The following is an 18213-nucleotide window of genomic DNA, read 5'->3' as shown; positions in this document are numbered from 1 at the left end:
AATAAATAAATAAAAAATGAATAAATGAAGAATAAATAAATAAAAAATGAATAAATAAAAAGTAAATAAATAAAAATGAATGAATAAAAAATAGATAAATAAAATGAATAAACAAAAAAAATAAAATTAAAAAAAATTTATTAATTAATTAAAATATAACAGTGAAAAAGTAAATTAAAATTTGTGACTGCATTCACTGTAAAACATTTTAGTTTACCTCAACACCAAAAACGGTGGCAACTATACGTAAAAATTTTTTACAGTGAGGATAAAGTGGGTCTTAGTAATCCGGATATGATACTTAAAATAAATAACAAATAAAGAAATTAAGTTAATAAATATAAACCTAAATACAAAATATTAGTTAATACTTAATTATAATAATTAAGACCCAAAATCCAATGCACCTAATTCTGAGCAATCTAATACATATTTTTTTTCTTTTATGAATTATAAATAGTATTTTAAATGATAGAAATCTTAAACTTACTTTCTATCAAGACTGAAAATGTTTTACTTTAAAAAAAAAAGAAAATTAAATTTTAAAACGCTTAAAAAATATTAACTTTTCATTGAAACAGTAACGAAAGTTACTTTCACAGTAAAATTTAACAATGCGAACGGAAAATAAATTTTTGAACTCTCAAGCTCTATAATTACAACATAAGTTATCGAGAAAATCAATTCTTGCCTAAATCAGCAAAAAAAATGCTATGTTGCAACAAAAACATGAAATGAAACAAACAAGTTACTTTGTTATTTACCAAACTTCAAGGAAGTGAAAGACCACTAAAACAAATATACCTAAACATTTTTATTAAAACCCTTAAAAGAGATTTTGTCATTCACATCTGAAAAATATTAGGCAGTAACGACTAATTTTATGGCATTGATATTTTCACACAGTAGGCCCTAAAATGATGCTAAATAAAAGAAATCTAAAAAATTATTTTACATTTTATATTTTTTAATTTGATACTTTATATGGCGTGTCCCAAAACAATGGATATTCAAAGGAATCTAGGAAAAACTATATCGACATTTTATACAGTGTGTCCCAAAATGATGAATGACAGAAGGAATCTAAAATATTATATTGATATTTTATATAAAGTGTCCAAAAATGAGAAATAAAAAAATTAAGCAAAAAAGTTTTTTGATATTTATATATAGAGTGTGCTAAATTGAGAGATAACTGAAGGAATCTAAAAAAAGTGGATTGATTTTTGTACACTGTGTCCCAAAAGGATAAATAATAAAATAAATCTAAAATAATATATCATACAAATATATTTAAACTGTCAAATGTTTTTCAAATGATTACTTTATGCAAATATATACATTTTCAAAATGTATTTGTTGTATGAATATATACGATTATTCATAAGAGATAAGATATACTTGGAAGAGAGGTAAAGCATCCCATGACCGAAAATGCCCTACGCCATAATGGCTGCGTCCTTATTTTGAACTCAGCACGATTAGTTAGTCTCCAAATCATTAAATTACGATAAAATAGCTACCTCTGGGCCTATATGAATGCAATTTTTGTCAATAATTATTAGAAAACGTAAAATTAACATAAAATCAAGATATTTTTAATGCGCAGATAGTTTCAAATGCGCACGAACAGCCAATTCATACTAAAGAGGTGGTTCTATCAGCATAGGATGACATAACCGGTCTTGAGTTCCTATGCAATTCATTGTCCTTATGGTGTGGCATATATTCCTTTTAAGTTTTGCTCATTACAACAGAACGTTTATTTACTTATTTTATTAATACAAAAGCATACAAATTTAATAAACGCGAAAAAATTTAAGAAGTAACAACAATTCTTACGAATTTTTGGACATTCCGAATTTTATGATTCAAAGTTTTAAAAATTAAATGTTTATATGTTACAATTGTTGTATCTTTGAGATGATAGAACATGGTGGTGAAGATGTAAAAATTGTTAGCTGCGCTCCATTTTCTTCAACAATGGGTTTTATTGGAATATGTTTTTTTTGGGAGGGGGGGGGAGTTGTAGAACAGTACCTCTAAAATATCATGCAAGTAGTCGTACAGGTTGATTTTGCCACCAGAATTTTACATTAGTAAACTTACCGGTTATTTTTGCTTTTAAAATATCTTGTTTATAGATACACTGATTCTTTTTTCAAAAAAATTTAAACAATTGCTTATGTCTGTGCAAATAAAGAAATTTTAAGAAATAAATAAATAAAAAAAATTTTAAAAAATGTTTCGGCAAAAATTCACGTTTTTGAGAATAAATAACTTTATTTTCTACCGAACAAGATCTTCCTTCAACTGCGTTTTATAATGAGAGACGTTATTTTTGAATACACTGAAAATTTTATCAAAATTTATATTTAAAAAATTTGAAAATTTCTAGTAGTGAAGTTTCCGTTCACTGCAAAAAATTTTGTTAGTTAAATTTTTGTACATTATATCTCTGTTGAAAGAATTATTTCATTAAATTTAGTTTTTAGACATGTTTTTTTTCATATAAAAGGTATGATAATAGTGATACAAATTTTTAAAAAGAATAAAAAAATAAAACTTTTTTTTTCAAACCCATGATTACCTTTTAAATATCAGAGGAGTTTTTTGACCTGCACCTTTCACACTAGTTTTGGTTGTTAGAGAAAATCTTCTAACAGCTTCCTCAACAGAATTTAAAGCAGAAGCAGCTTCCATTTCTTCCTTTTATGTATGCTATGACGTGCTCATATGGACTTTATTATCTGATTAGCTTCAACAGATGTTATGATGATCCTAATGAAAAGAAAACTTAAATTATAAATTCTATGAAATAAAAAAAATGATTAACTTTGAATTATAATGACTAAAATTTCAAGTATTATGAAATTATCAAATAGGATTGACTCGTGTAACTTATTTTCTTTTTGTTTTATTCTGAATTAAAGCTATCTTACTTTAAGCACTTATAAACATGTGGTTCATTCTCACTAAATACTTTAAAATTTATATTTTGAATTTTATCTTATTCATCCTTTTAATATTTATTTCTCACAATGTATCATTCTTAATGTTTAATTTCATATAAATATTTACAGTGTGTTACAAAATTATAAGACCACCCCGAATGTCCCTCATTTTTATAATACACTGCATAAATGGATAATTTTAAAACAGTGAAGTAACTGAAATTAGTTATATTTTCTCAAATTAACCAAAAAGTGAAAAAATTGATTAATTTCTTAAAATCTGAGTGTTACGTAAATCTAAGACCACCTATTTCTTTTTTCAAAATCATTTGAGTTTTCAAAATATTTTTATTTTTCTTTGAAACCCATATATAATCTGTAACTTTGCATCTCCCAAAATACAAACGATAAAGAAAATAAGAATTTAATTTCATTGTTTTCATCAGAAAATTCACAATGCCACACGGAAAAGAATTGTCTGAGCTAGAAGTTCAAAAAATGTGGTTTTTAAAGGCTCTGGAAAATCGGAACCTGAAATACGTAAGTTAAATAAACGTTCTAAAACTACTGTGCATAATATTTTAAGCATAAAAGAGTATTATGAAAGATCCGGTACGAAGCGTAAATTATCTACTCGGGATAATGGGTGCATTTTCAAACTTGCAAGGAAACAGAACTTGTCTGCTTGCTAAATAACTCAGCAGGCAAGTAAAATGATCTTCCATACAATGATCTGGGGCACTTTCATATCAAATTCGAATGTTTTCTTCGAAAATTAAGAACAAAGCCAAGACCGTTAAAGCATCATAAAGAAAAGAGGCTAAAGTGGACAAAAGAGGTCATGTCCTGGGATGCTATTCGAAAAAATATTATTTTTCTGTCAAAAAGAAGTTCAATTTGGGTGTCCCAGATTGTAAGAATTAATACTGGCATGATTTGCGAACAAAACATAGTGATTTCTTCGGTGGACAAATCAGTGGTGGCTTTGTGATGGTGTAGTGAACTTTGCTTATGAGGATAAGTGTGACTTGCAGCGAATTTCTGGAAAAATGTACTCTAGTTGTTAACAACAACTACTTTTCCAACACCTTATACTCTTTGATCCTTGGTCAGACTGGAAATTTCAGCAGGACAATTGACCAAATCATGTGTTCCAATCAACTAGATATTAGTTTCATTAAGAAAGAATGGATGTTCTAAGATAGCCAAGCCGTAGTTTCGATTTTTGTAGCGCAGGAAACTTGTAGGCTACTTGGCAAGAGTATTGCATGCAAATAGCCATCAATATGTTTCTGTATACGACCTGTAAATAGCCATCATAGATGAATAGGGCACAATTCGTGAAACTTTGCTCGAAAATTTGATTGAGTCGGGGGGAAATCGAGTTTTTGAAGTTATTTTGAAAAATCGTGGATCAGCATTTTTTAGTTTTGTAATAAAAGTTCATTTTGGATTCACGTATGCAAGAAAAAACAAGTTTTTCCCTTCACTCACTATGAGTACCATATTATTCCCTCGACCTACTTAATGAACCAATTGTAATTACTAACGTTTCCCTTTTGCATGTGATATAAAAGGTCATCAGGATTTGTTTGTAAATTTTTTTCCCCAGGCTTCTGAAAGTGAAGCACTTCGTTTTTGGATTATTCGATCTCTTGCTCTCCATGCTATACATATACAGTGGAGCATCGTTTATACGACGATCACTTATACGACGTTTACATTTATACGACGTTTTAGTGTGGTCCCAAATCATTCCTATTCATTTTAATATAAAAATATATCGTTTATACGACGCACAGAATCGGTTATACGTCGGTTTTTAGATTTTGTTCACGTTTATTTAATTTTTTATTTTTNAAACATGTTCAAAATGATTGAGACTCGAAGACCATTCATACCGCGAATATCCTCGACATTTAGAAAATCCCCAACAAAGTGAGCTCTGTGTGGTCGCGCTTTATAGTCCTTAAAAAGGAGTCTAGGCCAATAGCACGCAGGAAACCAAATTGCTGACAAGCAGTAGTGTATAATGCGCAAAAAAGAATTTAAAAATAATACTGACCAATCCGAATAACGTTTGGTCAAATGATCGGATCTGATCTTCATGTTTTAGGACTCACTTGTAATGTTTCCAGGGAATGACCTCAAATATGTTATTTCATTGGAGCAGACGATATTTTAAGTTACGAAATCAGACACAAAGACGTACTTTCTCTGAATGAACATACCTTTTTTTCAACGGATTCGGATATCTGACCACCAAAATATCGGGGTTGGCCTCAATCTGGAAATATGGTTCGAATAGTTTTATCAGGAGAGCGATCCAAAGTTTGGACCACTAAATGTTAATTTAACATTTTGCGTATCTGGACATATCTCGAGAACTTTTTAAGCAAATTGAAAAACTTTTGCACACAATTATAAAATCACTTCGTTTATCCAAAGGCAATTCCATGCAAAGAAAAAAATTTGTAAATGATGTAAAAAATTTTAAAGTATACAAATTTTTTGCATCATTTTAATGTATGTAATTGTATATGATAAAATACAAAATTCGAGTGAAATCGGTTGAAAGAATCTTGAGAAATCGAATTTTAAATATACGACTTCTTTAAAATTTGATTTCTTCGGAACTATTCAACTGCTTTCGCTCAAATTCTGTATTTTGTAGAAAATTATGTAGAAAATTTTATACCTTACAATTTAATATTTTTTTAACTATTATTTAATAAAATAACAAAAAATTAAAAATATTTCCAAAAAATATTCTCTGCATGGAACTATCTTTGGATAAACGAATTCTATAATTGTGTGAAAAAATATTCGCTTAAAAGTTCTCAAGTTATGACAAAATACCCAAAAAGTAAAATTAACATTAAAAAGTTCAAACTTTGGATCGCTCTCATGACCAAACTATGGGAACCATATTTTCCATATTTCTGCTACCCCCTATATTTTGGGGGTTTAGAAATCCGAGTAAGTTGAAAAAAAGGGATATTTATTCAGAGAAAGTACGTTTTTGTGTATGATTTCGCCTAAACCTATTAATTAGCATATTCGAGCTTTCACACTCGAACTATTACGAATGGGTCCTACTAGAACGTGAAGTATCATTTAATCAAAAATTATTCAAGTTAGTCCTTTTTTTTTTCTTTTTTTTTTTGCGAACTGCCCGATTGCCCAACATTATGTCATCCTAGACAAAGAAATCCATCGATTTCTTTTACGTAATAAAGATGATTGCGAGCTCTACGTTTTCTCAAGATGCAGATTCGACGAAAATGACTCTGTGAGATGAATCTCGAATTATCACTGAAAAGAACACGCCCCCATTCTTGCTAAATGCAAGACAGTTGTGATTTGATCCACAATAGCCGACCCTTCTTTTCAATACAGTCAAAGGGTCAGCGCGATAGGTAACAGTCTGACTGAAGAGTAAAGGCGGCCTGTGCGAATTTTGTAATAAGTTTTAAATTGTTCCAAACATTTTGTTTAATTTTATTGAATATTTTTAACGTTATAGCAAAAAAAAAATGTGAAACAAAAAAATTTGTTTTCATAAAAATGTCCATATCTTCATAAATATCAAAGCTAGGTTTACGAAATTTTGTGCAATTATTGCATATAATTACCAAAATAATTGTTGCAAGTTACAAATTTATTCCTACGTTTTTTGGCATAGGGTGTTCAAAAACACTATTTTCCGTTTGTAATTTATAGTCGGTCACTCAAACCTCTAAAAGCTTTAAACAAACTTCATTGAGAAATCCCATGATATAAAATTTTCTGAAGTAATAAAATGATTCTTTAATTATTACTTAGGAAATATTAAAAAATGTAAGAAATGTTTCCACTATTTTGTCCAACCCCTGCCCATATATATATCAACTTTTTCAATAATATTCAAAGAAAAATTGAAACATTTTGCTAATAAAATACTTTTGAAAAATTTAATAAATAAAAGTTACAAAACAAAATTTTTAAAGCAATCTGTTCGTAATATTATTCAATTTTTTAATAAATATGTCGTACTAATTCTTATATCGCTTCATAAAATTGACAAGAAAATATATAGTTGAATACTTTGTTGTTTAAACAATATTCTCATGGTAGTTACGTCTGTCAATAAATAATTATCCCCAAGTCACAATACTTCTTCCAATCTAGCTATCAATCTATGAACATCTTGGCTGTAGCTAAGGACTTAACCCAGGAAGTAAAGTGGGGTGATATTCGGCGACTAATCGTCAGAGACACTGTTCTGTTACGTTTCGATAACCTCTGTGGTAGACCGATCATGGGTTAGAGTCCCTCTGCCGTCAAGCTAACCGTGGAAGGTTCTCTTGGTCTTCCTCTCCTTGTAACGCAAATGCGGGTTAGTTCCACCAAAAAAGTCCTGCATGAACTCAAATTTCTCCCAATACTTGATCCAGGAGTTAACTTGTCTTCAGGATTGGGTTCAAAATAACAGGGCTATGGAGTTGAACATTAGTAGTCGTAAACCCAAAAATTGGGTCGGCTGTTCAACGACGGTTATAAAACAAAATAAAAACCCTCTGCTCTCAGAACCGTGATGGCTCAGGGGATACAGCGTTCGCCTTCCAATGAGGTGAACCGGGTTCAAATCCCCAGCGAAGGCTGGTCGAAACGAATCCGCATCCGGCTTGCCCCGACCACATTGCTGACGTTAAATATCCTCATTTGTAGACGGATCATGTTTTAGAGTCACTTTGCCGTCAGGCTAACCGTAGAAGGTTCTCGTGGTCTTCCTCTCCATATAACGCAAATGCAGGTTAGTTCCATCAAAAAAATCCTCCACGAAGATAAATTTCTCCCAATACTTGATCCAAGAGTTCCCTTTTCTTCCGGATTGGGTTCAAAATTACAAGGCTATGGAGTTGAAGATTAGTTGTCGTAAACCCAAAAATATTGGGTCAGCTGTTCAACGACGGTTATAAAATAAAACCTCTGCCCTCAGATTAAGGTAGAACAGGCGAACATAGCAGTAGAACCGGCTCAACATCCGGCTTGTGCTATTCAATCCTCAATTCAAATCAATTGAAATAAAGCATAATAATAATAAAGAACTAAAATAATTTAATAAAGAAATCTCGTTATATTGTTTCCTACGATGCAACGTAAACAGAATATTGTGAAATAATTATCTTCACGACAAATGAAATAATTTTTAAAAAAATCACCACCCTGAGGACTTAAGCAAAATATTCAAATGGAATAAATTAACGTATAATAGTTTTATTTACAGAATCAAATTTAAGTAAAATTAATGTTTTTGAAATGAGTTACTAATCGGAATTCAATTACTAATCGGAAATGAGTTATTACTCTACAAACCAGTAATTATTAAAATCTTAAAATTGCATCAAAAATAACTGAAACAATTATTAATCGCCATTTATAGGAAATAAATGTTACACTTACATAGTCAAGACTCTAGAGTTGATTATTTTTTTATCGCGTACTTCTTCACTACACATCATTTTTGTTTACATTCAAAACCGGTTAATTCTTTTAAAAACCGAAACTCTACTCTTAATTAATTCCTCGATACCTTGAGGTTTTTTACGTCAATCGAAATAATTCAATCTTCTTTGTCGAATCCTAGGAACGAAAGTTAATGTTTTGTTTTTCTGTTCTTTCTTTGTTTTTATATGATAAGAAAACACTGCAAATCGGCGCCAATAGTTTTTTAACATTAAATATATTGCTTAACACTTATTTATCCAATAAAAATAAACGTGTGTTGTGTTTCAAACAGGTGGCAGTTTACCTAGGTAATTTTGCAAATTTTGTTTTGTCCGTTATCAATGATCTATAAATATGAATTACTCGTGGCTCTTTCGACTTATTTAAGAAGACATTCTAAGAAAGTTTTAAATAAATAGAAGAAAAATGAAATATTTAATTTTAATATTTCTTCGCTCTTAAAGAAGTTAGGAGACTTTAATATTGAATTTAGAATGGAAAAAAAATTACTTTTGTGTGCTATTTGATTTCTATAAATGCAAGTACACTACCCTAATTGACAAGAAGTGACACTTTCAATTTTTGACATTTTTTTAAATTTCTAAAGAAATACTGACAGGTTTATTTTGTAACTTAAGAGGTGCTTAGTTCATGCAATTTTTCATACATAGCAATAATATTTGAAGCTTTCGGAGGTTTGGAAGACCTACAATAAATTACGAAGGGAAACAAGTATTTTTGAACACCCTATGCCAGAAAATCAAGCAAAAAACTAATTGTTATTTTTAATAGTTGCGTAAATTTAATGCTAATAGAATCAACACAATAACAACACGTAGAATATGTTTTATCATTTGTAAAAACCTTACTCAAGTTTTTTTTATTTTATTCTTTATTTTTTTAATTATTTATTTATTTATTTATTTTTATTTTTTTATTTTTTTTGAAAACATATTACCGATTGTACTGTGAGTGAAAACCGTTTTTAAAAAGTTCAAATTTCGTTAATAAACACTAAAATTAGTTTTCATCAGTTAGAAAAACTTTATTATCATGTTCATTTGTAATGTTCTTCGTAAAAAATAATTCAAATAATTTTCACTTTCTCTTAAGGAAAGCAAATTTTAGACAATACTATTTTTAATTTCTACGAGACATTTCCAGTAAATTTTTATAAGTTACTTACACATTTTCGAATTTTGATTTCCGATGTCTATTGAAGCTTTTTTTTTTAAAAAAAAGGGGTTTTTTTTCAAAAACTTGAAGCAATTATCAAAAATAAATTTTCAAATAACATGAAAAAGTAATTTTACAACTTGTTTTAAAAAAAAGAGTTTCAAGATTTAAAATGTTTAAATTTAAATGAACTTAATTTTGAATTTATGGATTATGGATTGATCCATTAATTAAAAATCAGGCATTAATTGAAAAATGTTTTCGAACAATTACTAAAATAAAGTACACAAACGAATATATAAAAAAAATAGAAATATTTTAAAATTTGGCCAAAAATTAGTTTGAGTTCATTGTTTTCTAAATAAATATAAGCCTAATCTTTTTCAAAAAGTGGATAGAGGAAAGTGGTAAAATTACCGTACGGCTAATACCATTTCTGGTTTAAAAAAAAAACATAATTCTTGAAATAAATACCAAACAGACGGTATTTAAAGCCTTTATATGGTAGCGGCTTACCAGAAATTCGGTCTTCAAAATTATAGTTCTTATTACCACACATTTAGTAAATAATACAAAACTGAAAAGCAAATTTAACCAAATAAATGATTTTTATTCCGTGCTGTAAGGTATCATGATAAAGTTGCCAAACTTTCCTACATTTACCAAATTTTATCAGATATTATAAAACCATATTTTATTGTTAATTGTACCGAAATCATTACTAAAGAGCTTCCGTAAAAATTACCGAGATTTTTAATGTTCTATAGAGACAGAAACACTTTAAATTTTACCACATTCTGATAGTCTTTATCATACTTTTTTTCTAAATGAGCAATCAATATCGTTGCATTTTCAAATATTGTTTTTTTTGTTTAGGCAACCTATTAAATATTAAATTATGTCGAGAAAAGCAATTTCATCTTTGACATTTTAAATAAAACAGTCGTTATATAACCACTGCATTCAGAACGAGGTCTTTTGCGTAATAGAATGTATAAAAAAGTAACTAATTAATTTTCAGAATGTAAATTGAAACTTAAGTAACAACAAACTAAAAAAAAATTATATCCACTCTCAAGTTATTAAGAAAACACTTATCTGGCATCTCATTAAATCAAGCGTATCCTAAGCCCAAGATTACTCTGATAAAAATAACGTTAATGTCACGTTTTTTTTTATTCTTTTTTTTTAACAAAATGATATAAAAATAAAATTAATACACATTTTAGCTAAATGCAATGGAATTTTAAAGTAATCATAATGATTAATTTTATTTCTCGAGAACTATTTGACCGATTCCATTCCAATTTTGAATTTTACCATTTGAAATTATATAGTTTAATATGATATAAAAATTCGAGAAGCTCACAATTCAAACAATTTGTAATCATCGTTGAAATAAAATAGTATAAAATTATAAAACCTTGCTTTTTTAAGGAATTAATTTCGGATAAACAAGTTCTACAACTAAGCTTTTTATCATTCGTTTAAATAGTTCTTGAGATATGGTTACTTTTTTGGCACTTTTTTGGATATCATTATTTGGACCATTTTTCCATATTTAAGGATCAAAACTCGGAATCCATCTGAAAGGTAAATTTATTCGGTATTTTTTTATCTGACATTCTTCTGACGCATGCATTATTTTCTATCAGACGACAAACGTATTCAGTAATCCTAGTAAGTTGCTAATGTGGTGCTATAAACTAATTCTAACGAGAAAAAAAACTAAAAAATAAATTTCTTTATGAATTAAGTGAAATTATGAAGAAAACATTTATCCTTCTAGCGATGAGTTTTTTTCACATTTTGCATGTTGATTAGGCCCCAGTTTTCAGACTGTGTTGTATACTAAATCTGAGGGGAAAAAAATAAAAATAAATGAATAATCACTGAGACTCACTATTGAAACTATTCTCAATATTGGAAATATTCTCACTATTGAAAATGCTTAGGGCAATAAAATGGTAATTTTTAAATTATTCTGGAAAGCGTTTTTTGGTACATAACAAGAGTTTTTTGGTGTATAACAAGAGTTTTTTTTATTATATTCTAATTAGACTACAAAATGTTTCAGTTTATTGTGTTTTTGTCGAGTGGAAATTCGGAGAGCTTGCAAAATACTTATTTGTTAATAATATTAAGGAACAGTTTAATGTAAAAACCTTTTCCGTTTGTTAATTAACTTTTGCACTCAAGGTTCTTTCAACTGCTCAAAAACGGATGCAACAACTTAAAGTTTTCAAGAAATAATTTAATATTTACACACTTTTAAAGAGAAAAAAAACATGGTCAAAACTACCAGAATATGGTTATATTGATTGGAGCACCAAAAAACTCGGTAAATTTTACTGAAGTGCTTGGGTAATGAATTTGGAAAAATTAACAATAAAATATGTTATATAATATACGATTAAATTTGATAAAGGTAGTATAATTTGGTAATTTTATCATGATACCTTACAGCATGGCATAAGAAGCACTTATTCCTTTAAATTTACTTTTCTGTTTTACATTTTTTACTAAATGTGTGGTAATAAGAACTTTAATTTTGAAAACCAGAATTCTGATAAACCATTGCAATAATGAACGAAGAATCAAATGAATGGCCTAAATATTTTATTTAAACCATTTATATATTTTGTATATTTTTCTTTTATTGACCAGAATTACGTTTTTTTTTTAACCAGAAATATCATTACCATACAAAGCGGTAATTTTACAAGAAATTTTTCTCCGCGTACTCTTATTGGACTTGTGTGTCTTCCTATGCAAGAAAAATCTCCTAAAAAGCGAAGGGGTCTGAAAATATTATTTTTCCACAGTTTAAAAAAAATTATGTCTATGAGAGAACCCATATTTAAATCTGGTCATCTTCCCACCCCAATGAGGTACTGTACGATCTGGCCCATACCATCTGATTTATGATGGACAAAGAAATCTTTACAAACACTATTTTCTAGAAAAAATACTTTGACTGACCTCATATTTGAATCTTGCACCTTTCCTGTCATAATGCGACATTTTCTACTGCGTTCAAAATATAAGTGTTATTAAGTAATCTATTTAAGTTAATAATATGATGCTAAGATATATCAAATAGCTGGGATAGCCTTTTTGGAAGGGCACTGGACTCAAATTTGTGAGAACGGGAGTTCGAATTCCGCGAGCTGTGTAGTAAATGGTTTCTGGTGCAAGTTAAATCTGTCGGGTCACAGAGTCCTCCTTGTTCTCACAACAAATCAATACCTCTGGGGGTACTGATTTGGAGATTGATTGTTCTCTAGTTCAGGTCAAAATTACGATCTGTGGCCGAATGAATGGATGTATGAATGGGGGCGCCCTATAAACAGGAACGACATGTGGGTGCGGTAGAAGTCGAATTTTTAGCCATAGATGGCGCCACTGGAAAACAAGAACAATGGCACCCTCTCTGCCTTAATGACCGCCGACAACAGCAACAACAAACGATATCTAATGGTAAAAAAAAATACTAAATAAATTTCTGTGCAACTTTTGTTATAGTCAAACAAAATGGCCACGTAGATGAGAGTTACTACATACTAGAAAAGCAATAAAATTTTCTTTAAATGTTAGAATTTATATTTGAACAGTAAAATGTTTGTGATGAAAAAATATGAGTTTAAATGTACCACTGGTCACAAAAAAATATTACTCTGAATAACTTTCATTCTAATGATCAGAGTTTCTTGATGGCTCTAAGAGTTGACCTCAAATATGTAGTCTAAATATTAACTGAACTATGAAATCAAATGCAAAGACATACTTTCTGTAAATAAACATATCTTCTCTTAGGTGAATTTAGGTTTCTGACCTTCAAAATAAGTGGGGTAACTGTAATATGGTCCTAATAATTTAATTAAGACAGCAGTTGAATGATCGGCTCCCTTAATGTTGCTTGAGGGGAGTCGGTAAGGCATATATCAGTAATGCTAAAACTGATCTTTTTTGATATACCGTTTCTGAGAAACTACTTATGAAATCGCTTTGAAAATTTTGAGGGATATTTGAGATTATAACAGTTGCATGCTGTGATAATGCTTGAGTGTTAACAGGAATACTTTTTTAGTTATGAAAAGAAAAATTTCTCAAAAATTTCTCTATTAATAATTTTTTTAAAAACATTTCTGCTAACGATATGTATTTAGAAAAAAAAACTGAAGCAATATCTTGTTTAGAGACTGAGAAAAGGTAGGCTGAAAAGGGTCAGTTTTAGCATTATTGGTACATGCCCTACCGAATCCCCTTAACTTTTTGCTTGCTTTGCCAAATTTCGGGAACTTTTTAAGGAAATGATTAAGATTTTCACTCACAATTTTGAAACTTGTTTATCAAAAAAATAATTCCATGCAAATAAGAAAATTTTAATAATTATTCATGATTATTTTATGATCAAAAAAATCATCATAAACAAAAAGAATTTGAATTGTAATATTTACTAATATTTTCATTATTTTAAAATATATAATTATAAATGACAAAATGCAGTAATTAAACAAAATCAATGAAATAGTTCTTGAGAAATAAAATGCTAAAAATACAACTATTTGAAAAATTTTATAACTCTGAAACTATTCCACATATTTCGTTCAAAATTTCTATTTTTAATGCACTCTTATTCCTTAAAAATTATTTGATTCAATAATATGTTGAGTACTTTCAACATATTACAATATACACTTACAATATATACTTTCACTCATGGCAATTTTCAAGCCGAAACTGACCATTGTACTGAAAACCATCAAATAGAAATCACCAAATACAATAAGCACTTATCATTTGCATATTAAGTTTGATAAAAGTTCCTTAAATCGTTTATTTTCAAGTTGCATAACATTTTGTTTCTGAATACAAACAATCGAGAATCGAAATCTAAAATTATAACTACCAGGACAAAATAACGATATAACGACTCTAAACAACAAGAAGAAAAAAGTTTAACTATTCAAATACTCGCCTTTTTACTTTAAGTTGATTACACCCTAAGCTTCTGATTACCCAACCCTTAATTCTTTCACATTTTTAAGATAAGGTCCTATTTCTAATCAGATTTTTCAATTATTCCTCAGACTATCTTTAAAAGTTCTTTCGTGAAAAATAAGAAAAAAATCCACAATTTTCTTAAGTTACTGCAATTAAGTATTACACCTTAAATTAACCTTAATTAACCACCAAAACTTACATTTTGTATCTAAACTGTCTTAATTTAAAAAATGGCACTTTTAAAAACAAATAAATATTTACAAAATTAAAAAAAAATTATTTGGCTTTTTAAGAAAGATCTAATTTTTGAATCATTAACTTCTTGCTAGCGAAGCAGAAAATCTTTTTAAAAACGAAAGCAATCCAGAGAATATTGGAGAAAAAACCCAGAATTTCCGAAAGCAATCTAAAACCAACCTGGCCATTTTTCAAATTTTAATTAAGTCATTAATATTAATAATAAAATAAATACCATACAAATAATTAGCCTACAAACAGCTTAATTTTAATAACAATGATTTTCAATGTATTCTTTTTTTTAAAATATTTTACTAATATAAGCATTAAAAGCCTCTTTCAAATTCACTATTTTCTTAATTTCATAAATTTGTTTTAAAAATAGCACTAAATATTGTATTTTTAAAAATAAATTCTTTTTTAAAATATCAGCTAAAAATAGATTTTAATATTAAAAATTAGAAAGGTATGATATTCTTTCAATTTTCACATTTATTTCATCAATTTTTTTCCCTCAATGCCCACCCATGCATTCGCAATTAAGATATCATAAGAGCAGATGTGTTAATCACTCTTTCAGGGTGCACCAAATAAGGTGGGCCACAGTAAGACAGATGGTGCAGAGAAACAGCATTCATGCCTCTGACTCGGATTCGAGTCAGGGACCTTTCTGACTTTTTTTTAAACTGTCATCATAATTTTATTGAAAAATAAATTTTTAAAAAAACCTGACACAATGCTTGGTTTTATTTTCCATACATACCATCAAAGTTTTAGCTTATAAAATTACAAAATTTTACTACATTTATCAAATTTTATCTAATTTTATAAAACCATATTTTATTGTTATTTTTTTCTAAAATCATAACCATAGAATTTCGTTAAAAATTACCGAGCTTTTGGTGTTCCCATAGAACAGTCAGAAAAACGGTAAAATTTACCATATTCCGGTAGATTTGACCACACTTTTTTGTCATTAAAAATGCTTAAATATTAAATTATGTCTTGAAAAATTAAGTTGTTATATTTGTTTTTGAACAGTTGAAAGAACCTTGAGTGCAAAAGTTAATTGACAAAAGGAAAACGTTTTTACACTAAACTATTCCTTAATATTGTTTACAAATAAGTATTCTTGCTAGTTTCCCGAATTTCTATTAGACAAAAACATAATAAACAGAAACATTTTGTTGTCTACTTGGAAATCGTTGTTATATTCCAAAAAAACGCTTATAAAACTTTTATTTATTCTATTACTAACGAAAAAGAAAGAGATAGGAAATCAAACCACAGAAAAAAGAATATTTAATATCTCTATATTGTCGAAGCAATAAAGAAATATCAATACTAAAAAGTAATTTCATTGCAAGAACCTCAAGGGATTTATTTTATTTCGCTATAAAGGAATAGTTTATCGTCGATACACTATTTTCTTTTCCCAATGCAGCAAAACACATTTAACCTTGTAAATTAAAGATTCTTACTTTTCGTCATGTTTGATATTCGATAGCTGGCAAAATTGGCTTAAGCTATAACCGTTTATTAAAACATGGAGACACAAAATGCAGTGATTTTTTTTATCGAAGTTGTCAGTAAAGACCAAACTCAATTTATATATTTAAAATCCTTGCCATAGTTGAAGAAAAAAGTACACAGATTAGAGGTCACAAATTAATGTTGAAAAATAAAAACGCTAACGAAACTAACAAATCGCTATAGGTAAAAAGAGGGGGACAAAACTTCTGAACCTGTTTGGTTGCCGGTTGAAACTCGTTTCTTATAATAGTCTTTCCACTCCTACATGTTTCAATCGGCAATCAAACCTCTTTCCGCCTTTCTTGATTGTTTTGTTAGACTTCAGTAGCTTTTTTTTCCCCTGAATTAAATTTTAATTTGTGATCAACAATTTGTATTCTCTCTTGCATTTAATTCTGATAAGAATTCAAAAAATATATATCAAGGGTGAACCTTGCGGAAAACCTTGATATTAAAAATAAAAGTAAAAAATAAAAAATAAAAAAATGAATTGCATTTGGTCTGCTGTGTTGAGAATTAAAACGGAAAAAATCTAAAACCATTGTAATTTATTGTAGTCCTGATGCTACTAGAAAATCGATAATACACGAAAAAAATTCTTGTAAAATTACCGTACTATATGGTAATAACTTTTCGGGTTATTGAAATCAAAATATTCGATATTAAAACTATTCATTTGGGAATTTTTCAGTTCATATAGTAAAGATTTACGTAAAACTTTGGTTTTCAAAGTTATAGTTCTTATTACCACACATTTAGTAAAAAACACAAAACTGAAAAGTAAATTTAACCGATAAAAGGTTTTTATGCCTTGCTCAAAGGTATCATGGTGAATTGCTAAATTTTACCCCATGTTATGAAACCGAATATTGTTATTAATTTTATCTAAATCATTATCAAAGCACTTCGATAAAAAATATCGAGCTTTTAGGTTTTCCTATAGAGCCAGAATCAGGAAAATTTTACTATGTTCTGGCAATTAAAACCATACTTTATTTCTCAACGTAGTAAAAGAAAAAAATGGCCTTTGACAATGGTATATTCTAAATTTATAGCATTTTCAAAGGTCTGTTATTTTCTAATTTAAATTTAATGCATTTGATCTGAAACCTTTCTGATAATTTTAACATTTACATTTCAATACTCAACGTAGTTTTACTTGCAGCAGTCGTTTTGTTTTAATTAATGCAGTATACAAAAAATATTTAAATTGTTTAATTTTGTGATAGGCTGTTTCTCATACCAATATAAGCATATATAACAGGAATCTGGTCTCCAAAATCATTGAATCCTCCAAAAATTAAGAAGAGAGAAAAAGAAGAAGAAAAGGAAAGGAAAAGAAAAAAAAAATTTATAGTATAAATTTCAATTGTAGGGATGTAATTTGACTTCTGAATTTGTGACAAAAAACGCAAACTTTTTATCAAGAAAATTTATTTGAAATAAATAAAAATTAAGAAAATACGAAATGAATGACGATTCAATATTCTTTGAGAAAGTAGTTACATCAAAGGGTTTTCTACTTAAGATAAGACACGATTATATCCGCAAAACTCACACTTCACTCACTTAAGACTCACTCGATTATATCCGCAAAAAAAAAGAGTACTTATTTTATAATTCGGCTGGAATAAGTGTAAAATGATCATCCAATCAAAAAGCAACGATAGTCCATTGGTTCAGAAATACAACATAAAATGAAAAGGGTACAAGTGAAAGAGTGCTCGGTCATAGCCAGGTTTATCGTCTTAAATAAGCAAGCGCACTAGCACCTTTACCATCCTTTCAGACACCAAGAAAAAAAGTATCGTCAGAA

The 18213-nt window shown here is 28.7% G+C and overlaps 1 protein-coding gene across 6 annotated transcripts in view; it reads right to left on the bottom strand.

The window, feature by feature from the left end:
• Window positions 1–18213, bottom strand: part of LOC107452122 (MFS-type transporter SLC18B1) — an 86465-nt gene that overhangs the window by 59289 nt on the left and 8963 nt on the right. For 4 of the 6 annotated variants that reach the window (XM_071187408.1, XM_071187410.1, XM_071187407.1 and 1 more), the window contains exon 2: window positions 2591–2781. In XM_071187408.1, the coding sequence (XP_071043509.1) occupies window positions 2591–2703 (113 nt within the window). In that variant the 5' untranslated portion in view covers window positions 2704–2781. Of the gene's footprint in view, window positions 1–2590; window positions 2782–8399; window positions 8582–18213 lie in introns of those variants that run through there. The other 2 variants (XM_043042626.2, XM_071187411.1) reach the window with 2 other exon arrangements.

The sequence above is a fragment of the Parasteatoda tepidariorum genome, chromosome X1, assembly GCF_043381705.1.
Source record: "Parasteatoda tepidariorum isolate YZ-2023 chromosome X1, CAS_Ptep_4.0, whole genome shotgun sequence".
In the NCBI taxonomy this organism is placed as follows: domain Eukaryota; kingdom Metazoa; phylum Arthropoda; class Arachnida; order Araneae; family Theridiidae; genus Parasteatoda; species Parasteatoda tepidariorum.
Note: the sequence above shows the minus strand (reverse complement) of the source record. Positions and strands in the feature narration are given on the sequence as shown.